Source organism: Coloeus monedula (genome assembly GCF_965178545.1).
Source record: "Coloeus monedula genome assembly, chromosome: 8".
Lineage (NCBI taxonomy): Eukaryota > Metazoa > Chordata > Aves > Passeriformes > Corvidae > Coloeus > Coloeus monedula.
In genome coordinates this window covers 21,946,274-21,972,522 of record NC_138788.1, presented here as the reverse complement: position 1 = coordinate 21,972,522, position 26,249 = coordinate 21,946,274, and the positions used below count along the sequence as shown (strand labels likewise).

Sequence of the window (26,249 nt, the reverse complement as noted above, 5' to 3'; positions counted from 1 at the left end):
ATGGGGGCAAAGAATTGATACCAATACCCACTGCTATATTATACACTTAGTATGAGTGAAAAATGCTGAAGATGTTATGTGATTACCGCTATTTCTGGAGGAGGAGAAAAAGTTAATCAAAGGAGTTAACTACTTTGGGAGAGGAAAAAAAATCAAAGTAAAAATTCTCTTACTTTTTTTTTTAATCTGAAACTTTTCTACATAACAACAATAAAATACCAAAGGTTAGATTTGCAAATGAAGTACAGTATCAAATATTTACAAATTAATTTAATTTCAATAAGTGCAGAAAGAATGAGGGACAAAGGACTTAGCACAGAATTGGAAGTATATAGAAATATTAAGAGGCTTTTATGCATAGAGAGCCAAAATTACTCAAAGGACAGGATTTTACTAAGCCCAGCCAGAAAAATGATTTGATGATATTTATTGAGGCCTAATGGAAGGTGAAAAAGTAATTTCTTGGGGAGAGAACAAATGTCAACTTGTTATTCTTGACACCTAATTGGACATTTGTTTCACTTCTGTATGCTGTCTGGAACAACATGTTAGAATTTCTAAACAGAATCACTGAAGACAAAAGTGGGACGTACGCTTGGAAAGATTGAGTCCTACTTTCATGTGGTGTTGTTTTAAGCATCTACAATAGATGTTGTCTCATGGAATGATGGAGTCTCTGTGCTTTCCCAGACACTGGCCATGTGAGACCCTCTAAACCCTCAAGAAAAGCACCACACCAGATTCAGCCCAGCCTGGGAAACCAGAAGTTAATTTAGGTGTGTCCTAGTAAAAAGCTTTCAAGGAACATATTTTAGAGAGGTGTGAGCTGCTTTTTCTTGATAGGATTTCACGTCTTCTCTGCAATAGTACACAAATCCTTTTCTATAATGGTACATAAATTGACTTAAATTGCTTTGTTTCTTCAAAGGTAAGATTACGACAGCAAATACAAAGAATGGTAACATATGGCCTTTGAGAAGGAAAGAAATCAGGGGATTAACTTCTGATGAACTTTAAGGGAATTGAAGATACAGAACAAAAGACAAGGTTCAATTCTACTTTTGGGTTGGAATGGGTAGGAGTACACACAAATGATCTTGTGTATCATCCACTGAGAACATTTAGAGAGTCACATTCCAGAAGTGTATTGAAAAGCTGTCAAGAAGAATGACTAAATTAATGAACTGTGTTAACACATTTGCAGGAAGCACCAGATTATAATTTGCTCTGCCTTAGTGACATTTTAAGCAACTGAAAAATTGCTTTTACTGGGAGTATTAAACTGTACAACTTTTTCAGCTTTTGTGATAAGAATCTATTTTGAACAAAATTTACTAAGTTCCTAACTCCTTAGCTGTACTTCAGACACTATTTTTAAAAATGTGTTCAACCAATAAGGAAACATTCTCCTTCCAAGTTTTGCCTTAATGTTTTAACTTGGATATATCCTTGCCATTTCTAAAGACCTTTTCCTTCCTAATATTTGCTTAACTGAGGAGGACAAAGGACTTGATTTATCACCTGGTGGGGTAACTCACCTGAAGCTTAAGGCTCATGAACACATTCTGGGTGGTTTAACAGGGATTTTTATTTTGTGCTGTTACTGCTTCTATTGTGGATACAATAAAGAAACTAACAAAGTGTAGGAAAATACTTGACTGAACAGGAAAACACTTTCAACTTCGTAATGGTCAAAGAGCTGCCCAACAAGATTTCATCCTTATCATTGCTTATTTTATTATCTTAGACAAATCAAGCTGTGGGGGTGGAAGGGAAGGGCAGCAACTGAACTACCAAATCCTGCTGCGTTTCTGACCTCGGGAGGTTCTACCTGTGCTTAACTTGTGTCAGGCTCAGCTGAGCCCAACCCCTCAGTCCGTGCATACTCACGTATGGGTCAATGCAGAGTCATGCATGTTGGAAAGCCCATCTTCCAACAGGAAGAAGGTGGAGAAAACAAGAGATGCTGACAGAATGGAAGGTTTCATTAAAACTGAGATATTCTGTGAGCCAAGTATGGAAGCCTCAGTTGCCATGGATTTGTGTTTCAGTAGTCCATGTGACTGTCAGTTAAGGGTTTTGGGTTTTTTTTTTCCCAATAGCTGGATACTTATTAGGTCTGTCTTCAAAGCAGATTTTAAGTCTGTGTAATGTGTGTTCATTCTGCAGCCTTTCTTACTACTGAGCCACACGAATGGTTCTTCCCTGTCTGGTGCATACTTAAATAAAACTTGCTGTGTTTTTGTAAGGTCTCCCCTCATTCCTATGTCATGGTCCATGGTTATTGATACATCTGGGACCAACGGATTTCATTTCCTCTCCTCTAGTTCATCTGGCTTCTGTCTCATGTTGAAAATATGAGGGACACTCAGGAGCAGGTGTTTCTTATTTCAGTCCTTACTGTCTGGCATGTTACTATACCAAGGGGTGTGACCTGCTGGCATTCCATGGGTAACTCACAATTCAAACAGTTAGTTTTCAGCCCACTTTGAGGCAAGAACAGGACTTAAAGAATTGAGAAATCTAGTGAGTCCCAGAAACTGGCTTGTATCTAAGAGTCCAGGTAATCTTCAAGAAAAGCAGGTAATTCAAGCAATGGGAGGTTGTTGCTTTTAGCTTTACTGGAGGAATTACACATGGAACACTGCGTAAACTTAAAATAAGGGTATAAAAATATTAATAAAAGAGAAAATACAGGTGATGGTATTCACATCAACTTAATATGAAGGAGAATGTGCAAGCTTGGATACACAGAGAAGTGCTTCAGTGCTGACCGTGTTGTTGGAGATACAGATCTTAAAAGGTGGCCACTATCAACTCTCCAGGCAGCAGCCGCCAGGGTGCTGCTGGCCCGAATCCCTCGGCACGGACGTGCCGCAGGGCTTCCGAAGCAGCCGATGCGGCCACAGGGCTGTGCCGGAGCCGGCAAACCGAGAGGCTCGTACCCAGCTCCGGCCGGGGCAGCTCAGCCTGCGGGAGCCTCTGCGCCCGCCGCGGCCACCTGCCCGCGGCTTCCCGGGTGCGGCCAGTATGCGTGTATACATATATAGGTGTATACGTATATACACATATACATATACGCACGGGGCTCCCAGAGCGCCCTTCGCTTGGGGCGGCCGCAAAGGAGAAGCCGGAGGAGGAACCGGCGCCCCAGACTGCGGGGAAGGGGTGCACTCCACCTGCAGCTCAGAGGGCAGAAGGGGGAGGGAGGCGGAGCGGTTCCCATGCCGTCTCCTGTCGCCTTCGGAAAGCAGCCGCAGGCGGGAGCGGGCGATGGGCGCAGGTGGGAGGGGAGCGGCCGCCGCCCCCGCCCGCCCCTCTGCCCGCGGACTGGGGGCGATAGCGCCGTGCCCAACCCGCGGCCACCCGGGATGCGCCGTGGGCGAGCCCGGCTGCCCCGGGGGAAGTTGAAGGCTGAGCCCCGCGGGCCGCTCGGCCGGCTGCGAGGGGGAGGGCGGCGCCGGGCGCCCGAGGAGGGGCCCGAGCATCCCGGCGCCGGGGACAGCCGGAGAACGGGCGGCGGGGCTTCATGGGCTGCTCACGCCACCATGGTGCTCGCCCTCAACGGCAGCCACCTCTACGGTAACCTCCGGCCGCTGGTGCTGGAGGACCCGCGGGCGCTGAGCGGCGGCAGGATGATCGCCGGCTCCTGGCCCCCGCGCAGCCTGGCGAAGCTCGGCCCGTCGCCCCCGCCGTCGGCGCTGCCCACGGCGAGCCCCCTCCCCGCCAACGACTCCCAGTGCGGGGAGCAGATCCTCAGCTACGGCAACGCGGAGAAAGTTCTCATCGGGGCCGTGCTTTGCCTCATCACCCTGCTGACCATCGCCGGCAACTGCCTGGTGGTGATCTCCGTCTGCTTCGTGAAGAAGCTGCGGCAGCCCTCCAACTATCTCATCGTCTCGCTGGCTCTGGCCGATCTCTCCGTGGCCCTGGCCGTCATGCCCTTCGTCAGCGTCACTGACCTTATCGGCGGCGAGTGGATCTTCGGGCGCCTCTTCTGCAACGTCTTCATCGCCATGGATGTCATGTGCTGCACAGCCTCCATCATGACCCTCTGCGTGATAAGTATCGACAGGTGAGAGAGCCCGGCGCCCCGAGGCTTGCCCTGGCCTCCCGCCGCTCCGGGGGACCGGCCCCGCGCCGCTGCCCGCAGCCCCGGGCACCCAGGACGGCCGCCGGCCCCGGCGCGGGGACCCGCCGTGAGCGGTCCCACCAGCGGTCTCCTGCCTCCTCCTCCGGGTCCCTTGGAAATGAGCCGTGCTCAGAGCAGGGAGCGAGGCGAGTGCCAGCCCGCAGCCTCTCTGTTCGAAGGAGCCCGCCGGAGCAGGGTGAGCTGCCGCCCGTATGTCAGCCCAGGTGCCCGGTTGTCCCTCTGGGTAACTTCCTTGCTGTCACTCGAGGGCTAAGGTGTCAAAACAAAACTGGACCTAAACTGTCAACGTTTGCCATGACTCTATGCAACCAATAGGGCATTTCCAGCTGCTTTAAAATTTAGAACATATGTCTTTAAACTGCTTTATACCACAGGTAGATTTGGGCTGATTCTTTCAAAGCTGGTGACAGTGTAACCTCACAGGGTTCAGTGGACTTTTACCAGACCAGAGAAGGAGGAGAAATTATAGCTTACTAAGGTTTTATCTTTATTCTAGGACAATCCCAGAATAGCTCAGTTTCATTTTTGACAAATAATGCTTTGTTTGAAGGAAAAAATTACTTTCAAATATTTGCTTTTTAAAAATTTTTACCTGCTGTCTTAAAAACCCAGTTATGTTCATTGACATTTAGCTTTTAACACAAGATACAATCACTGGGGCAACAAGGAGGTGTGTGCACACCGCAGAAGAGTATCTTAGGTATTCAGTTCTGATGTCAAACCCATACCTAAGTGCCCACATTTGCCTGTATCAGAATTCTCTGCAGAACAGAGAACTAACAGAAGGCTAACAGATTCCTTTTTTTCCATGCAGCTCCTATTCTAAAGTAAGTTGTAGCCTGTAGCTTCCCTTTTTCACAGCCTAAATTCTGTTCCAAGAATTTTAACAGCTAGAGAGTAACTTTTCATTACAACTCCACACAATTGGCTGAAATTGAAGAACTTCATAGCTAGATTGCAGAAGTAGTTTACCAAGTTCGATATCCAACAGCAGCCTTGACTGTTTACTTCAGAAAGTCTTCAAAAAGGCTCTGCATTAGGTTTCTGGAAAGCAACAGTCTTTCAAAAGAGTTTCCTACAGTAAATGGAGGTTGTTTCATTCCAAGGACCATCACAGTTTGTGTTCATTTCAGAACTTTAATTTCTGTACAAGCATCCTCTGCTCCAGTGCTCTTTATTTTGTGACTTCTGTATTGGTCAGCAGTTACCTGAATGCTGCAAAGCATCTTGTAGCAATGAAATCCACATACAGACTTCGACAGTATCAAAGGGTTTATGGTGGTGGTTTTTTGTTTTGTTTTGGGTTTTTTGTTTGTTTGTTTTTAATTGCTGTTACATTGAAATTTGCTTAATTTTAACTTAATTTATCTAAGTTAAACTTTTAACTTAATTCCTGTATTGCAAGAGAATATGAATAGACTTATCTACCTTCCCAATGTTATTCTCTGCTTTTCTATACTATTTGTAAGATAGGTGATTTCATCTTTCCACTCTCTCCCCACAAAGTATTTCTATTCTTTGATTTTTCTTATGTCCGTCTCTGAGCTCTCCACCTCCATTTCTACTTACCTCTTGAAAACAGGTTAACATAATTAAACTTTCTTAAGGATGTGCGAGGATTCACACTGTAGCACTGGGGTTTTACTCTTTTGCATTTCTTAGTTTAACATTTGAGGTCACTGCTGTGTGCTGAACAGGGGCTTTGACTGAACTGGTCATACTAATGACTGCATCTCTTGTCTTCTTTCAGTTTTTCCTCCACTCCTTTCTCCCCCTAAAATTCTAGCAAGGGATATATCTCTGTATGAGAAAAAATATAACCCCTTGTAAATGACTGATTTTCACCAGCTAGTGCTGATTTAAACTAGCTGAATGTTTAATGAATGCCATATCTTGATAATGCATTATACTGTTGTCTACTACCTACTTGAAATTAAAATTCTGTGACTTACGATGCCTTAACCTCTGTCACCCAAATCCATTATATAGTTAAGTACGTAGGTATCATAAATAAAAGGAGACAAGTCACCAATTCATTAACAAAATGTCTCTACTACTTGGCAATAAAGAATGTAAAAACCTCCATGATTTGTAATCCTATTTAAAAATAATTAATCATATACTATTGTAAGACTGCTAAGCCAGGTCAAAGATTAGTCTGGGATATTAACAAATCTTTGAGTAGTGCATGTGTACAAAATATGCAAACCAGGGAGGCATCATGAAAATCAAGTGTGAATGATGAAAAGTTGCCAGTATAGCTTTGATGGTAATGATGCTGTCTTATCAGTTGTTCTTACATGTATGTAGTTAGGAAATCCTTGAATGATCAGTGAAGAAAATTTATCTCTGAAAACACATACCTGCAGTTTAAGTTTTGTTTGTGGTACAGGAGCTGCAAATCACAATGTATATAGTGCATTAGAGGGTCAGACCATTTTCACAGGGTCCATTTTTGCAAGGCTTTGGTGAAAACAATTCCATGTTTTCTGTTATGTAGGAGGAGATTACCAATGATACCTCCCTTACCAGCCTTACTATCTCAGGGCAACTAATACAAATACAGGACCAGGAAATTTCAATAATAATTCCAGAAGCAGGGAAAGTGAATGAAACTCACCATCCTTCAAGTTGGCCACTATCCTCAGAGACATTTAGATGTACTTAAATCTTGTAGATCCTGGGCTCACATGAGAGACATTTGTTTAGGAGGAAGGGTTAAGACAGGACAAAGAAACATTTTTGAAATACAATTAGGAATTGCACTGTCACCTGGCTCTTTAGGGCACTTTATGAAACCTTTGTTGTGATCCAGTAACATCTCTCCTGAAGTAAAAGATGAGGCTATTGCAGACAGTGCAGAGAGAGTAAACAAACAGACTATTTTAAAATTTGTTAAATCTCTAGGTTCTTCCTGAAGCAGATATGAGAATCAGGTAAATAGCTGAAAGAATATTACTATTGAATTAATCTTAAAAAAACCAAGTTTGTTACAAACTGTTAGGGAGAGCTTGTAAGGAGAAATAATAATACCTTTTATTAAGCAAACAATTAAGTTAGTAAAACAGAGGCTTTGAGGAGCTGCCAAGCAGGATAAAACGAGTAAATTGAAAAGGCTTTTTGATTTGTTTCTCTTGCACAAATATGTGCTACTCAGCTTATGCCACTGAGAGCCCTGAAATGCCAGCAGCTGGCAAGCCCATTGCTCAGAGAGATTTTGCTGCACAGCCCTTAGTGGCGGATACGTTTTTTAGCAGAGTCTATCAGTTGGAAAACTCTGAAAAAAGCATGTTACCATGGGGTATACAAATAGGCTGGTTTTGTTCTGTTGGAAAACCTTGTATTTTTTTCCTAGTTAGACACACCAAGCACTTCTTGTACTTTTGAAGTTGCTTCTATTCTGAGTTGTGTAAACAATGAGGGTGCAAAGTAGATATTAGTGTGCTATTATGGGGATATCTAACATTGCACAGGGTGCACAAGGAAGAAGCCAGGTTGGACAGGTTGTTTGATCATTCACAAAGATCTAAGTTTGCAGAGATCATGAGATAATGTCCTTGAAGTTACCAGAATTTGGACTATTATGCTTTTCTTCAGATCATATCTTCCCTTTTGTTTCACAACGTAAAAACCTTCACAGATTTTATCAGGGTGACCTGAGATGAACATATTTTTTAGGCATCTCTGTCTTATTTAAGCCTGCACTTTGGAAGAAGGCTATGTGCATACAGGCAGATCTGTCAGAACTAAAGCAGATATGATGGACTGACGAGTATTTTTGCCTTTTCAAATTTCACAAGGATTAAACAGGCAAGGAAGCTTGATACTCAGTCAATAATTACCTTTGCTATTCTCCCCATCTGTGATACGAGAAGTAGCTCCGTAGAAAGGTAGGACCTACAGAGACTTTTGCAGGATAATCAGGTCTCAGTGAATACTCTTTAAGTATTTCCTATTAGTGTGTTTGGATTTTTTTTTCTGTTGCTCTTAAGGCTCCACTTTTCTGGTTCTGAAATAAATAGATTATATCACATTTAAATTCCTTTACGTTCTTTACATTTAAGAGTGAGAAAAAGTTATGAGTGAATTATGATGGATGGATACGAACCATATCTTAGTGGGGAATGAACAAATAAAGGGAATTAATTGTATTTGAACTGGTGGTGTTTTCATGCTGAGTCATCGTGCTGTTCTGACCCAAGATAGCTACAGAAATGCTGTTTTGGAGAGTATCCACAGGATAACTGCATAAGTAGCAATTTTTAATTCAATTTAAAAATAGTTCTTTGGCTTAGAAAGTGATAAAGAAACATAACTACTCAGATACAGTTGAAGAATTATAACACTTTCCCCACACCCACACAAGTAATGAAACACTTTTTTGGGAACTTTTCCAGTCTGTATCTTGGCCAACAATTCACGACTATTCCAGGCTTCCATTAAATTGATGAGGATTTAGAATTTCTATGCAAATAAGTGGGCCTTTTTGTTGATTCTGAGATTTTTATACACAAGAATCAGCTCTCTTTCCTGTTTTGCAAGGCTCCAAGTATGAGTACTTATGCTTCTCCTTAGAACGTGTCAGTCCCAAAAGTTCACTCGCTCCTCAAGTCTTTGTTCCATGTCTGGGAATTGCGCAGACCTCAAATTTCCTCAAAGGAAGAACTTGGAACTCAATTTAAATAAAGATTTAAGCACTTTCAATAGAATCCAGGTGTCTAAATTCTACCTACATCCCAAGCTGATAATATGACCTGAAAACTGTTAGAAAATTGTTAAACCTAATGGTACCTAATAGTCCTGTGTGGCTTCCTATTTGGTATGAAGACTTTTTCTGCCTCAGTGCCATGGGTGGAAAAGGCTGCAGTCTGTTCTGCCATCCCTGCTCAGATCATTCACAAAATCCATGTAGAATAAATATGTAGAAATAGCTGTGAAAAAATCCTCTATGTGATATCTTTTGGATCTAGAATAAACATAGGCTGCCACCAGTAGTTCCACTTGTGCGATTTTGTTCGATACATATATTTACACAGAAATAACTGAGAGAGGAGAGAAAAATCTAAAAGGAACTATAGGAAAAGTGTGTGATGGAGTTATTGCAGTTAAGGTCTATATTGGAGAAGAAAGTTTTGAGATCAATATGGCAGCTAATTGCTAACAGCAGCTACCCTCACAAGAGCCATTTTTTTCACTGTTTAGTCTGATAAACAACAGTACTCTTTCTGATCCTGTAAATAACTTGTCTAGCTTATGAAAGACACAGACAGCATTAATAAACTAAACTAAAGTGAAAAAGAACAGATTTGATCTTAATCCTTTCCATGTAGTTTTTCTAATGTAGTCTATTTAGAGAATGTTCCTTAAGCTGATGCAGTTTCTTTTTTGCAGAGAATTTATTGCTGAACACTTATACAATCTCCATTTCATTATTTATTTGAAATAAGATACAATATAAATTTTTGGTCCAAAATTCAGAGATGGAGAAGTTCAATTGGAAGTTGGATGCTTTAAGTAGTATAAGGCAGTGCAATGTGTATCTGTCACTGAGAGCCCACTCCAAAAGAATAAATTGATCTGGGGTGTTTTGTTGCATTAACATGATCCCATTTCTTTAGGTACCTTTCTGTGACATCCTTGGGTATCTTCCTGTGTCATGTAGGCAGCCTGAAAGAGATGCAGTTACTTACAGAGTAACCAGGTCTTAGCCACAAGTATTGTTCTAGTATGTCTTTGCAGAGACATTATGCTTCATGCCAGATACACAATAAGTAGGTGGGAATTGACAGATAAAAGTTATTTTATAAAACCGATGGACTATTTTGTGAAAACGTAACACAGGAAAAAAACCTGGAGTTTTAACATCAAAATGAGTGGAAGTTTTGTTCTTTTGCAGAGGAAAAAGGCATAAGATCTGAAGTTGGGTGGGTGTATCTTGTGTCTGCACTGTAGAGGCTGACAAAATTTGGGAAGCTAGAAGATGTTATAGAAAAGAAATCTGTAGATTGATTATTCTATTGCTGTTCTCTACTGGATGCATTTAAGCAGTGTTACTGAAAGGGAGTCACAAAGTGGGGAGATGCAAGATAACCCAGAGGTGGCAGTGCAAGGGTGACTGCAATTGGTAATTTTTCAAGGTGCATGAATTGGGAATTATAGTTCAGTGAGTAGCAGGAGATTTGAAATTAAACCACATTTACCTGAATGCCTTTTCTTGAAACTGGATGTTGCATTTTCCCCCCACATTTGAAACTATCTTCTGTTTGCTCCTACCAGGGTTTTACACTGGATGAGTTTTCAGAAGTGATTTTGGGGTCTCTAATTCTTGGGGGTTCATCCCAAGAATTTCAAAAGGAGCCTGATAAGTCAGAGGTAAGGGAACACTAATTCACATTTTTGCCAAGCAGGGCACTCCAGAGACATTTAAAAAGTGATTTCTTTCCTGTCAAGGTCACAAAAATAGTTTCTGTAAGTAAGGGTAGATTTGCTTGAAGATTCACAGCAAAAATGCAGTTCTAGAAACACTCCTCTTAGTTCATGAAGGGAACTTTCAAAAATATGTCCTAATATAAATCACAAAAATGCAAATGCATATCATACTGGTATGATGTGTAGTGTAACCTGATTACACTGGTATCAAAATATATTTTCCTAGTGTTTTTCTTGAACTGGATGAGTATCATAGAATGAAACATCAAAGCTTTTGCAGTTTTGTACACTGAAACAAGATTACTGTATCAGTAGTAGCATGCTCACACAAGAGTCTAGAAAAACAGAAATTAGTCAGGGAATGTTTTCACTTTCCCTGAATAATTTTCTCTGAAAATTATTTTTAGAACTCCCTGAAAATTATATAAAATATCTTATTCCTTTTAAAGAAACACAGTATTCTTTTTGATATTGTTGTTGAGTTTGAAATATTTCATTGGAAGTGTTTGTGGCAACTTTTGAAACTTTCTTCATCTGCAGTTGATATGTACATATGGTACTGTCTGTCAGCTGCAAACACCTCTTTTTTTTTTTCTCTCAATATACAACACACAGATCTGGTCCTTCCTCTGTGGACTAGAAAGTCTGAAGAAAGCTGGCCATTGTAGGCCTTGTATGAAAATAAAGAGCTTCAGAAATAGTTGAGTCTGCTGAGGTGCGGCTGTCATAGAAGAAAGCCTGGGGAGCAAAATCACAAGTGTTGATACCTGAATGTCCAAAGCACAAGTATCATAAACCTGTGCTCACTGCAGTTTTGTTCTAATGGTCACTACAGTCTATAAGATGAGGAGAATTTCTTTCAGCTGGAAAACTTACAAGTTTCAGTTTTTCTTGTTGTAGTGGAGAGGCAACTATTTCTAAAGGATTGAATAGTATAACTCTCCCTATATATACTGAAAAGAGGCAAAAAAACCGGCTGAAATTTTTTGAACAAACTCTTAGTGCAAATTTTCATTTTCAAAAGATCCCAGGAGTAAATGTCATAGTGAAAATTTGTTTTTATTCTGTTTGAACTAACATAGCAAAATTAGAGAATGAGTGTCATTGGTTTTCTTTTTGTACCCTGTTGTTTATTCAAGGCTTTGTATAGAAATCTAGATTATCTGATACATATGGGAGGTTCTGTACACATTAGCATGTATGCAAATCTGGTAGTGATTCACTTCTAACAATAAACATGGCTTTGGGGTAATGTACAGACAAGAATGAATTCTCTAGTAGTGCAGAACAGAGATGTGCATGGAAATCAGATGAGTACTGAGTATATTCTTTCTGTCTATCGTGGCCTTTGCTATCAAATTGGAGCGAGCACAAGACACCACTGAAGGGGATTTACTTCATCATTGATAGCTATTTCATTGCTAAATGGTCATAAGTGTTTAAAAAACAAGCCAAAACACAAAGCCAAGAGGGATATTACAAAAATAGCTTTTTTAAATTAAGGAAAACCGGGGTGAAGTCTATTCTTAGAGGTACATTGTGTCTTGAAGAGAAAATTGGCAGCAGAGTTTTTTCCTGAGATGTATCAAGGAAATGGGTGGGGTTTTGGTACAGTTAAACACCTAAAACCAAGTTTGTCAGCTTGTAGAAGTTTAAAGTATAACCACAAGGAGAGTTGGTAATCCAATAAAAATCCATTTCTATGTACAGTTCTTATGTCTCTTAAGGAGATTGTAGGAAGTGGAGGCAGAGCCGTATGAAAGATAACATTTTTCTCACTGTAGAAATTATTTGTTCTGCATGGTATAGCAGGTTGAAGGGCAAGCAGCACCTTGCCACGCATTAGCAGTGGTGGAAAAACTGGTCAGGGATCAAGGGAGAGTGGACAGAGCTTGTTGTATCTCAGACATTCACCAAGTTGGGTAAAATCAGAAGTGGCAGTAAAGGCTTGCCTGCAAGAGCACTATTTTTGTGGCAGACTTACGTACAAACTTTTTGCTTTTTATTTTTTGGCTGGAAACTCTCCAGTCTTTTGAAAAGAGACTGTAATTGGAGATCCAGGCAAACACGTGACGAGGTCTCTTCCCAATAACCTGGCATGGAGATGTGCCACCTTCACTGCCACTGAATAATGCTGATACCCTTGGTGGCATTCAAATCATAATTTCTTGTCACCCATACAAGTATCTGTAATCAGAAATATGGCCTATTGCTGCTGCAAGTGAAATTGAGCCACCCATAAAGAGCTTTCTTTAAGTACCTTATTTATAAACTGTTTGCTTTTCATGAAATATGTTGGAGACTGGGGACAATGTATTTCAACATATGTTTTGCAGATCTGCAGAGAGGGACAAAAAGCGTAACTGCAAAAATCCCAAGCCTGGGGCAGTTGTGTCTGTTCACTAGAAGACTGTTCCCATATGAGAAAGTACAGGAACTTTTTAACCAAAGGAAAGAATAGTGCCCCAGAAGATTTACTCTGACAACAGGGGTTCAGAAATTGTCAGTAGGTATAAATACTGGAAGGTAGAAATGGAAGGCATAAGTACAGATAGCTGAAGAGTGTGCTATTATCTAAACTTATTGAAGAATTTACAACGTAACTGTCATCATGAATATAAACCATGAAAACATGTTGTGATTGTCATGAAATATTTCATATATACAGTAACATTTGCCAGAATAATTTTCTCTGAGCAGTTCTCCATGTGGGTTGTTAAATTTTGTTTATTTGCTGTATAAGTTGACATTTAGAAAATAGTTGAAATATTAAATCCCTGAACAAAGGGTATGTTGTCTGGCCACAAACTGCTTGGAAATATTTATACCCATGACTCAAAACAGCTGGTGACAAGATGCAAAGCTTTTCTTTAATAAGATGTTTTGATGCTTAAAGTGGTACAGCTTTGGCTCAAAAGACTTAACTTTTGAATTGTTATGTACTGCAGTTTCCTTTTTACCCTAAGTATCTGCATTTGAAGACCCACTTCTCGTCACAAGCAGTTTTAGCAACGGTACTCATTGTAGTGTCTCAAGCGTGTATTGTCCCATACTAAAAAGATATTTTTTTGCAAAATGAGTATGGCCATTAACAGAACACATTATTGAATTTTAAAAAACATAACTGAAAATAAAATAGCATAGTGGACCATTTGTCTATGAATTAAACAACACAAGAAGCAGCTTAACATTTCCAAAGCCTGTAATTTAACAGAAAACTTCTGCACTGCTCCTGAGCTGTTGAAATAAAGGGAGGATCCTGTCAAATTTCTCAAACACCTGCAGATTGCAGTGAGCTACCTGAGATGTCCACAGGCCAGCTGTGGTGATTCATCCCACACTGATGCCAATGTTCTGCTCCTAAATTCAAGTGAATGTTTGAAGTTTTCAGCCTGGCAATGAAAGCTGTTATCATTGGAAGATGTAGTCACAGCAATGAACCTTAGGTACTTCACTCTTTGTCCACAGAGTTGATACCACCATACCTCAGAAGAACATTAGTGTTGCCATCTTGTTGCTGAGGAAAATAAACAAAGGAAAGACATACTCACTGAGAGGTGGGAAGAAGGGCTTTCATGTGTGGTGTAGTAACTGTAAAATGAACATAAAAGAGAGTTCTGGGATCCTTGATAATCTTCACATCCTGCTATCTTTAAAGGCTTTGGAGGAGATGACCTATCATTGGCTGTGTTTCTGTTTTAGCATGAATATATAATTCTAGATTCTGAGGAGCATGAAAAGATTAGGTATTGTGACCGCATCGAGCTGGACAAATGGTTATTTGTGAATGATCAGTAGCTGAATCTGTCCTCAAATTTTGTCATTCTGTACAGAAAACTCAGGGGAAGAGAGCCAGAAACTCCTTTCTTGACAAGAAAAAAAGCAAGAGGTTCATTTTGTAGATTGGATGTACTATGTTTTCATGCCTGTGAAGTTGGTGGTAACAGTTTGTGTTGAAATGTGTTCTATATTTTAAAAATATTTAATGTTGCAGATTTTGCATGATTTTTAAAAGAAGGAAAATGTGAAGGATGTTGCTGAAAAAAAGAATACACTGTAGTGGAAATTTGCTGTGGGCAGGCCTATTTTCAACTAGACAAAGAGGACACGCTATCCTGAATAATCTTTTTCCAGGTTTCCTGTCTAGTGATCTCTAAGCTTACTTGCAGCTACCTTTACAAAGGTAGACCTGGTGACATCTGAAATGGGGAGTATGGACTTCTGGATTTGGATTAAATGTTTCTGATGCAGCAAGCTGAAAAAAGCCCCCTATGTGGAACCACAGCCTGGCAGGTCTGGGCAAGACCCAGGAGGTTCGAAGTTCATGAGAGTGTGGGATTTGTTAGCTAGAAAGAAATAGTGTCCATTTGGCCATTACTTTCTTCATTCCCAGGGCTGCTGGCAAAAATGAATAAATATTATGACAAATGAACTACTAAATATTGAATTTGGGAAAGGCTGAATATACAGTATTACCCACTGCAATTTGGATTTAGCTGCAGTTACTTCTCCTCACTAGATCTTTCTCTCCTTCAACCTTCTCCTTCAGTTAAAGGTCACCTGGGGCTCTGTATTTAGGGATTCTGAGTGACTGCAAAGGGAAGAACTATTAAATTCCTGGAAATTTTCTATTTCCAGTTTGTATAAGAGAGCTCAACCTGGCCAATTTATTTATTGATATTAAATTTCAAAATTTCACTGAATGAGACATTTTGTGAGGGAAATGACAGCAGGCAGATAAATTACATGTGAAGGAAGAACTTGAGACTGGGTATTTAAGTATGCTGTAAGTGAATATGTTAGTTAAAATGAGTGCTAAGGAAATAAATCACATATGGTCGAGAAATGTGGTAGCTACAGTAAACCTTACATTCATTGGCATGAGATGATGAGACATGATAACCTCATTCTGTACCACATACTGAGCAGAAAATATACTGCTAAAATATCAAGAAATGACAAAAAATTTGCTGTTTATATAAGTTACAGGGAAGGAATCACCTTATTATCTAATGATAAGTCACTGAACCAAAAGTTTCTGCTGAAAGGACTGTGAACAGCAGTTTTCTAAAAGATTTTTGAATTGTAGACTCACATTTTGATCTAACCTCCTGCCTTCCTTCCTTGATAGCTTCCCCTCATGCTGTGCTCTGTCCAGCCCACAGCCTCTGCTTCCAAAACGAGTTGTGATTTTTTCCTGTGTTAAGAATTATTCATATTAGGAAGAGAGAAATTATTTTACTGCTGTAGGAAAAGCAACTCCAGTGTGCATCTTTGAAAAACAACTAGATAAACACTATACAAGATGCTTTGCATATTCCAAAATTTTTGAAAGAATATTCTTAATTAAACCTGCTTTAGATTTGGATTTTTCTGTGTATCTAACACAATTTATTGATATACTTTGTTTTTTGTCTGGCCAAGCGTGGGCAGACAAGTAAAGCTTGAGGTCAACATTTGTAATTTTCACATACCTGATCCAGTGGAACATAGAAAGACTTTTGTGTGATTTTTAAAAAATTCAGATCTGCCCTCAGGCCAATACAACTATGGACAGAGTCAAAAATGTCTAAGTAGGTTAGGTCTGTATTGAGATTCACCCATAATGACTCTACAGGTGTTCCTTGGGGCTCTTGCAGAACTACTGTCATGAAGAAGCAAAAAGGAGAATTTGGACCTGGTCTTCCCAGCATTTTTCCTGTCTCTTCAGAGAGAGGAAAAGAAAGAAGGGGGAGGAGGGAAGAAGTATTCTAGAGAGGGTTGTTCCTTAAGTGCTTTGTCTGGAGATACTGTGTTTAAACTGTTTGTATTCAAGGAAGGAAGAGAAGGGACATAAACATCAGCACATTGAAATAGCTATTCCCTGAGGATACTTTATTTTAATATAGTGGTATTATCAGTTCAGTGGGCTGTAATTTTTCATTTCATTCATTGCTTATACTATGGATATTTCTGAAATGTTTAATTTAATTGTACTGAAGACATCAGTCATGATTTTCTAGTTAAAGTTGTGGGAGGCTTTCATTTTGAAACACTATTATAACTTTCAAAATAATTCCTTTTAAGCTGATGTTTAGTGTCAATCCAAGCGTGACTCATGTAGTGAAGTTGGAGAAAATCACCTTAGCCATTTCCGCTTTGTGGTAGTCAGATGAGGGTTTTCTTCTTTAAAAAAGAAAAGACAGTTTTTCATAGCTCTGAAATTGAGCCTTCACACATTCTCTGACGATAACCCCGGGTATGAGGGACAAGAGGGTTGAGATGGGGTGAACATGAAAGGAAAATGAGGATTTTTCAGTTCTTATCTGCAGTACATATTCTTTTTAATTTTTGCTTTTGTTTGTTCAGAAACTGCCTCTGTTGAAAAGAGGAGGGATTTCATCTGAGCTGGTGCTTCAAGAAACCACATCTTCAAAGGGGAGAATAAGTCCTCTGTAACACTATTAAGCAATATTCCAAGTCAAGCCTCATCCTTCCTCGGTACCATTTGGACTGTGCATTCATGCTTGAGGTCTCTGCTGCTCCTCAAGCTCACTGACAGCACCAACTCCCTCCAGTCATGCCACATCATTTACTCAGATTCATTTTCCATTTCAGACTTACCCAGTTCTCCTCTAACATACAAAAGGCCATATGAGATAAAACCTCTTCCCTAGCCTTTTCCAACCTAAACTATTTTCCTGCATGTTCAGTTGCTAATAAGCATTGCATCACAGCCAGACAGAAATAAACAAGAATGCGATTCCTCTTTAATTATTTTTCTAGAAACCATTTTTTTCTATCTTAGTCTCCCAGGTAGTATTAGAAGGTTAAATATCTTCTCTGCCCTCTCAAAAAGAGGCCAGGCATGTTGTAATAACTTAATAACATGAACTACTGCATCATACACATAAAAATGAAAAAATAGTCGTGTAAGACAGACATCAGTCTACATGTAATTAGATATACTCAGCTATAACAGTTGACATGATGCAATTGCACTGCATTTGTTTCTGTGAGCCTACAGTATTTTGGGATAATAAAGATGTTCTCAATGTGGAATAAGTTGAAATGTGAATTTTAATAGAAATAGTGTTTTCTGATATGAATCCCCTTATTGAATATAGCAACAAACTGCCATCCTTGAAGAGGTTTTGATTTTCCTTCTACTCCTTGATTGATAAAATGACTTAACAACTACTGTGAATGATACCACAGGGTATGAGGCTGTATTAACAAGCTGCACTTGTGAAGCAGCTTGTGTGTATACGAGGATGAATTTCATGAAGAATTTTTCAGTAAATTAGATATTTCTTAAAAAGCCTGAGAAGTCTTTCTCTAGGCAGTGTTCCTAAAATGTTACTAGTATGTATTGCAAATCATACTTTATTCTGCATTTTGATGAATATAACTTTTTATTAAAAAACAAAAAAAGGGAAAAATGTAGGGAAAGCATTTTGACTCTCTTCTCACTTCTTCCACAAAAATAAATAGATCTGTGTTAAATAAAGGAGCTTGCAAATCTGGGAGGGGGTGCGTGTGTGTGAAAAGGCAGAAGTGGGTAGTATGTCCCTGACACAGTTACGCATTTTCTTTTAGAAAAGCGTGAGTTTTTATTTTCCCTCAACCTTCCACATTGTTGAACATTGTAAAGAAAAATGATTCTTCCTATGTGCGAGTTGCCTGGATTTGGAGAGCTTTTGAAGTGTTACAGATTATCTATCAAGAAGTGGGGTGAAAAGCACTTTTGAGCTCGGTATATAATTAATCCTATTTCACTCAGTAAGCAAACCACACTTGTACACAGGAAACTAGTGATGATGAAACCCATGAAGTTGCAGCTCAGATGTTTTGAAAAAATTTAAAAATAGTAATTCTTCCATTACACAATGCAACTCAGTTCTAAACAATTTGTGTCCAAAACCTTCTCAGTTTTCAAATGTATCTGGTTTCTAGGTGGCTGGTGAAGGATTAATGGGCTGAAATCCACCTCTCTTCTTATATCGCCTACCTTAATGTCTCTGTTGATGGTAGAGAAAGGAAAATATACAGGTACTGTTTTCTTCAAAGAGAGTTAATAAGAGCATTTAATCTATAATTTAGAATATTTATAAGGGTAATTGCAAAATATTAGGTAGGAAATACATATTATCTAGCATTCAGGCTGTGTTGCAAGGTAAACATCAGCAACTACATGTTTGGACCTTTCTTTCCAAGCAATGTATAATTTGCAGTGGAAAATGAAAGGCTACTGAGCTGGTTTGTCAAGAAGCTGAGAACAAGATGTGACAGGTGATAAATACTTTGACAGTCATGCAGGGTGAAAATGAAAGGCAAAGGGTGAGGGCAGGTGAAAGAAATTTGCCGAGGTTTGAAAGTAAAGAGCAATATGGTTTCAGAAGTACAAGTAAGATAATAGAAGTTGAAGAGAAAAATGTTGCACATATCCTGACAATATGGTTGTCATGTATTTCTTAGAAAAAGAACAGAATGCATTCCCCTATCTATGAGATGAATGTCTAAGATTAGTAAGCAGAAATAAAGAAGGAAAAATACAGAGCAAAAAGAGAACAAGAAATAAGACAGCAAGAAGGTGAAATAAAAATGAGTGAAATGAAAGAATGAAAAATGAGCTAAAATAAATATGAAAAATATGAAGCTGTAAAATTATACAGTATGAGAGGAAGAAAGCCCAGGAAAGCACAGAGAAATGAAAAGAAATATAAAAGAGGAGAAAGCAATCTTCTACTATGCAAATTACATTCCTTTAGAATGAACAGATATTTAATTTTGATTGACTTAATCCTCCCCCACTGCCAGGAACACCTACACTTCTTGAGTTCATCAAAAATAAACCCCTACAATGATTTTTGAGAAAAAGAAAAATCAAGTCAGAACGTTTACGATGTAGAATAAATTCAATATGTACCCACTGTAGCTGTAGAAATGATCCTATTATAAAGAGAATTTAAGAAAATACATTTAATTAAAAACAAAAAGGGGAATAATGTAGAGCATTAACCTTACTGAAAGCAAAACAAGTATTTGATTCTCGTTCTTCCAAATATAAAAATTAACACATCACCATTTCAATGATAAGAATAAGGTTGAAATTTTATGAAGTGTGAAGCATAAGCAGCTAGAAGAATCGATATAAAACCATAGATTTAACATCTTTTATGTTTTTTCATTCACCATCAGCTGAGAAGGATAAAGTAGAGCTTTCTAGGATTTCTAGCAATTTAGATGTGGAAGCTGACCACTGTGCTAAGACTTTTATAACCTGTGTACTAATTCACAGCATAGAAAAGATGCAACATTTAACCAGATAGAGCATAAAATTAGTCAGTCTTTTTCTCTCCACTGAGTAGTGTTTTGATTATGTTAGTTCTCCTGTCTCACTCTACCATTACATGACATTTTATGTTCAGGTTTTAAAGTGACCCAATTCATATTCTGAAATGTTTAATATATGCATTGAAATTAGTAACTTTGCTCATTTCTGCTAAGGAGAAAAATATTTTACTGCCTCTGAAATATCCTCCCAGGCAATAAACTGGGAGTGATCATGATGTGATTATGAGGCCAGTTCTGTATTGCAGAAAGGCCAAGTATTATTGTACAGTTATTAGCAAGGTAATTGTCACATTATAGCACCAGAGCTGTGCACTGCAGTGCTCATGTCTCACCATTTAGGTCTTCTTATGTTTCTGTTCTTTTACTTCTGTCTCAATTACTTAAGTATGTGATAGGAATAGTATTTTCCTGGTAAATCTGTATGTTTGTATATCTTGTTCTCTTTAAAAGGATGTCTGAGGGACAGAGCATCTCTTGCATTGTGTAAACACATCATCTTTGAAAAGAGAACAGTATTTGCTAGGTGTTTTGACTTAGCCATAACAGAAATATAGGATTTAGTATTTGTTTCAACTTTCTACATTTACATTTGAAAGAAAGGGAAAAAAAATTATTGAGATATATACTAGGGAGAATATTTTTGAATGATGGATAGCTTTGAGGAGTGGCATTTTGCTCCTGTTCTTGTGACGTGTCTCTTAATGTTGAGCTGAACCAAACAGAAAAACATTAAGAAAGATGATGAGAGAATCGTAGTCAATGAAGAAAAGTCAGTAGATGAGCATCGTTCTTGAGAATAAGTTATTATTTCAGGTGAGATACAGGAAGGGAATCTATAGCTGTGGGTTTGCAAAGAAATCCGTACATGGAGATGTGCATTGAAGACAGAAAGCTTCTGTGCTAAAGAAAGAGAGAAGCGAAGGAGTAAGCATTGTTGTGCCTTTGGAACAAAGCAGTTTTATGACTCTTAAAATACAACAGTAGGAGAACTGACAGAACGTCATATTAAGCACAACTCCTAATCAAATAGTAAGTGATAATAAAGCAGTATGTTGTGATTCCTGGCAGAAAGAGCTGTAATACACATCTGTATAATTTCCAGTATAATGGTTCTAGTTTTGTTCTGTAGCAGTCCAATCTGCTTCATAAAAGCAGTCAGACAGTGAAAGATCTAATTTGACTCTGGAATCTGTTAGATCAAGTCAGTGAATGCTAAGGAACGAATGTGGACTAACTAGAATGGAATTCTATCTGCCTATAAAGTGCATGGAGACCAAAGGAGTAACACGTGTAGTGCAAAAGTGGCGTATGTGATGCCGCTGTCCTGGTGTATTCAATTTATTATTGAGTTGGGCAGGAAGCTTCAAAATTATTTTAATTCTTTGAGATGTAAGGCTTTCTATTGCTCTATGACTTTGCTCACAGTGTCAGGCAAGACCTTTTACTCTTTATCTTTTAGCCATATAATGGGGGTAGAAGAGAAAGAGTTAGGACACATGATCACATATTGGACCATCCTGTTATTATTTTCTTTCTATTGTTGAAGTCAATGTAGCTGTTAAATCTCAACTTGTTTTCTGGATATTTCAAAAGGTATGAGGACTAGACCCATCTGCCTGTCCGATCTACAGTTCAAGTGACAATAGAGACTTTTTTAGCCCTGTAGTATAAAAAATATTCTGTGTGGTCATTGAAATGGATCAGTATCAAAAGCCAGAATGAAAAAGCCCACAAACTGAATAATCTCAGAAACAGACCTATACAGTTATAATGATTTTGCATTAAATTGTCTATGACAATTTCTTGTCATTAAATGCTAACCATTTAGAGATACTGGGAAAGAATTCTATGTCACAGGAAATCAGATTTTTAGAAAGGAAAGGATTTGTTAATTTACCTTTTCCACTGTTGGTGTTCGTTGTGTGTGGCAAATGGCAGCTGTGTACAATGGCTGACTAAAGGAGGGAGTTCTTTACCCCCTCCCCTCGCACGTTTGAACAGAGCTCCAGAAAGAGGATGGCATGCAGTAACTTTTCCTCCCCAGAGCTGGGCACACGATGTGTGGACTGCACAAAGAAACCAGTTTCCAAACCCCCAGTGGGGAAGAAGGGACACTGAAGAAATAATAAGAAACCAACCCAGAATCAGGACATGCTCATGTGTTTATATACATTCATTTAACAAGAAGTTTACTCTGCCCTTCACCATTTAACATCATTTTGATCTCTGCTGTTTACTTTGAGCTCTTCAAGCAAGGGTCTGTTTTCCACGAGTGATGCAGTAGAAAAAAAGTTCACATCATCCTTTTTTGCTGTATCCATTAGATAGTAGTGCCAGATTTTTCCTTGTCACTGTTTTCCACTCACCCAGCATCCTTGGAATGGCAGCAGGATGTGACTGCTGTGTGTGTTGTGCCTTTTCATAGGGTTGCCCAACAGTACAGCATCCTGCACGTCGGTGTTCTGCATGCAGCATCAGGCAGTGCTGAATGGAAAATGCTGGGGCCACTTTAGAAGAAATAAAGGCCATTCATCGGCAGTTCTCTGCCGTTGGGGAGTAACCTAGATACAGACCTCACTGAGCTGGGTGTAACATGGAGATATGCCCTGTCTGGCAGAACCATAGAGTCAAGAAATTTGGAGCAGGAAGAATACAAAATAGCATTGCCCTTCTTTTACAAGTGAGAACTGAGGCACAGTTTCTTCTCCACCAAGATCAAAATGAACATCTGTGGCATGTGAAAGAAACAACTCTCAGAATAACAAGTCTGAGACACTTCTTTCATGTGGAGGATAGCTGAGACACATGAAATGGGCTTTTTAAGGACTCTGACTTCATTCTTTCCCAGTAATAAGACCTCAAGGTGTTACTTATACTTGAATATGTTAATTTCAGCTGATTTACATTTAGTATTTTTTTATTAAAGTACTAGTTTAAGATTAAGCATTACAAAGCATATTTTCCTACCGAATTTGACACAATATTTTTGAAGTTCATGAATTTATTAAGCCCTGAACACTCTCTAGTGTATTAGGCAACCGTAGTGATTTACATTATTTTGACGTTGCAAATGAGTTTTCAAGGGTAATGGATTTCGTATAGAGAGATTAAAAGATAACGTTCCTTCATTTGTGCCTGCTGACTTCTTTTCCCCCATCATACTACATTTAGCAAAATGAATAAGGCAGAAAGGATGCTGGTGTATTTTTATGTTAATTAATGTATTTTAATTTCAAATAGCATTTCTGAAGAAAAGATACTCTCCAAAAAAAGTGATGCCAGGGCAAAACTAATGAATTTAAATTCTTTTCAGTATACTTATGCTTTCATGAATTCTTTTTGTTATATTCTGGTGCATGAGAATGCATCAGTAGGCAGAGTATGCAGCCCACAGATCTGATTTTTGCAGAAATCCAGCTTAACTTTTTTAGCTACATAATAAAGTTCACCTCAAAAGTGTGTTATTTTTAGTGACCAGTTGGGTAATAGCTAGAGAAGTGCATACTTCAGGAAGGCAAACCAACTTCTTAAGGATTTTTTTTAAAACAACCCATTGTAAATGACAAGAAGTCTTTGTGCACGAAGGATGCGTTTAACTGTTTTGTACCTAAATTGTGCTATTCTTAGACAAATTTTAAGGGTAAGGCCACTCTTGTCCCAGAAAGGCTGCAGCTGATAACTCACCCTTGCTGCAATTGCATTGCTTAAAGCAGTATGATGTATCCTTTAAGTAGTTAAACTGAAATTTCACTGCACTAACTCTTCTCTTCCATATTTTGGAGCGCCTTGGAAAACCCTCGGCTCCTTGGGAGTGAAAATGGTTTTGGCCATGGTGCTGTAAAACAAAAATCTCCATGGTCTCTGCATGATGCCTGTGGCTGCTGGAGCTGGGCCAGTGACCATATTCTAATGCTGGTGCTGAGGGGCACAAGAAGCAGCCCTTTTTAACAGCATGGTCCATGGATTGCACTGCTCTGATCCCAGACAGTTCCAATGAGAATTCTTAGTTCATGGCCTCTCCAGGTGCAGACTGGCAAAATACTGGCCTGCTGTAATTTACTTGTGCAGCCTGTAAAGAATAGGGCACAATAAACCAGCCTGTCCTTTGTGTAACACTTGTCATAATAGCAATATAAAACCAATGTCACGGTTGAGAAGGATTGTTGATACTCATCAGAACAGATCATTAAATGATGTTTCCTTTACTTCCATCACTGTAGCATACCTGAGTGCTTGTATAAAGCAAGAGCACTGGCCATAATTTACTGCATTGCAGTAAAATCAACAATGCAGCATTCCACAGACCCAGGCAAATCTCATATTTGATGTGCTAAGTGAATAGACAGAGAAAACATACTCCCCCAAAATATTTTTAATTACATTACTATAGTTCTCGTTTGTAACCCTCCAGAACCTTCACTATGTGAGTAAACCCTGGTAGCTCTTGAAACCAAGACGTTATTCAGAAACTTGATTTGAAATAATTTCTTTTACAAGTAACAAAGCAAATCACACTGCTTTTCTCAAAATTCTTTTGGAGGAAGTGAAAATGAACAATTTGAGAAGTTAACAGTAACTCATAGGTAAGTTCCAGTTGAGGAGAAGCCAAAATTGAAACTAAAAATCTTAGGTCTAAATAAAAGCATCTGATTCCATCTAAGAGAAATTCCCATTGTTAGAGAGGAAGTACAGACATTTTCTATACTTGAGAGTAAATTCAAACCCAGAATATTCTTACCCAGCTATATAGAGCCATAGTAATACTTCTGAAATTAGAAAAAGATACTTAGTTTAAAATATCACAAATTAGGAAATATAAAAGTTGTCAACAGACTTATTTTTTTTTTCTATTGAAAAATTGACCCATTATAAATATTTTTCTTGTCTGTAAAACTGTGTTTTCTTCCCCAGGTCTTCTGGAGCTGTGATAGACTTTTATTTTGTTCAGTAAAAGTTTGGACATTGAATAGACATGTTTTTTTCTAATTAAGTGATGATAAAAAAATTATTTTAGTACTGAAATAATCTACTCTTGGTATAAGTTTGCAGTTTGTTGTTCGTGTTGTTCCTGAAACATGAAAGAAAGAAAGACAACCCAATTATCTCAGCTTAGTGGCAGGGCTCTTCCTAACTGCTGAATACATCAGAAGAGTGAAGATGAATGCTTGCTTGTTATAACCATCCACGCAATACAAAAAGTGGATGGCTTTGTGGAATGAGCATTTTTCTATAGTCCAAGATTTCATAAGGTAGCAAAACATAATTTAGGCTTCAGAATTTCCTTAAAAGCCGAAATATGCTTTATGTGCATGGAGATTGAAGAAATTCATGAAAATCACATTGTTATGGCCAATGGGAGATTTCCTTCTGGAATAAAAGACCTTTTATATAGAATACTAACATTGTAAATTTTAATGTGAAAGACACGTGAATTTACAAGTTAGTAATACATGCAAAGAGAGGACTGAAAATTAAGAAACAGAAAACTTGGCCAAAGGTTTTGGTTTAGGGTAGGCTACGTGAAATAACTTTTAACAGTTAACCCCTGCCCTCTATGGTGACTCTGTGTTATCGTTCCAGGTACCTGGGAATAACAAGACCTCTTACGTACCCCGTAAGGCAGAATGGGAAGTGTATGGCCAAAATGATCCTGTGTGTCTGGCTTTTATCTGCCTCTATCACCATACCCCCACTCTTCGGCTGGGCCCAGAACGTAAATGATGAAAAGGTTTGTCTCATCAGTCAAGACTTTGGCTACACCATTTACTCCACAGCAGTCGCATTTTATATTCCAATGTCAGTGATGCTTTTCATGTACTATCAGATTTATAAAGCTGCCAGGAGGAGTGCTGCTAAACACAAGTTTACTGGTTTTCCCCGTCTGGAAGAAATAGAAGGGATTTCTGTGAATGGAGTTGTAAAACTGCACAAGGAATCTGAAGAATGTACTAATTTTTCACGACTCCTAAAGCATGACAAGAAAAACATTTCCATCTTTAAAAGAGAACAGAAAGCTGCTACCACCCTTGGGATTATTGTTGGGGCTTTCACAGTCTGCTGGCTGCCCTTTTTCCTCCTCTCAACTGCAAGGCCCTTTATCTGTGGTACAGCATGCAGCTGTATCCCACTCTGGGTGGAGAGAACATTTCTATGGCTGGGCTATGCAAACTCTCTCATTAACCCTTTTATATATGCCTTCTTCAATCGGGACCTGAGGACGACCTATCGCAACCTGCTGCAATGCAGATATAGGAACATCAACCGCAAGCTCTCAGCCGCAGGGATGCACGAGGCTCTGAAGCTTGCAGAAAAGCCAGAATTTGTTCTGTAA

The 26,249-nt window shown here is 39.0% G+C and overlaps 1 protein-coding gene across 1 annotated transcript; it reads left to right on the top strand.

Moving 5' to 3' along the window:
• Window positions 1-3,548: 3,548 nt before the first annotated feature.
• HTR7 (5-hydroxytryptamine receptor 7) lies at window positions 3,549-26,249 on the top strand (the record flags this gene model as incomplete). The annotated part of the gene is made up of 2 exons (XM_082286101.1): window positions 3,549-4,075; window positions 25,499-26,249. The coding sequence occupies 2 exons, from the start codon at window positions 3,549-3,551 to the stop codon at window positions 26,247-26,249; spliced, it is 1,278 nt and encodes a 425-aa protein (XP_082142227.1).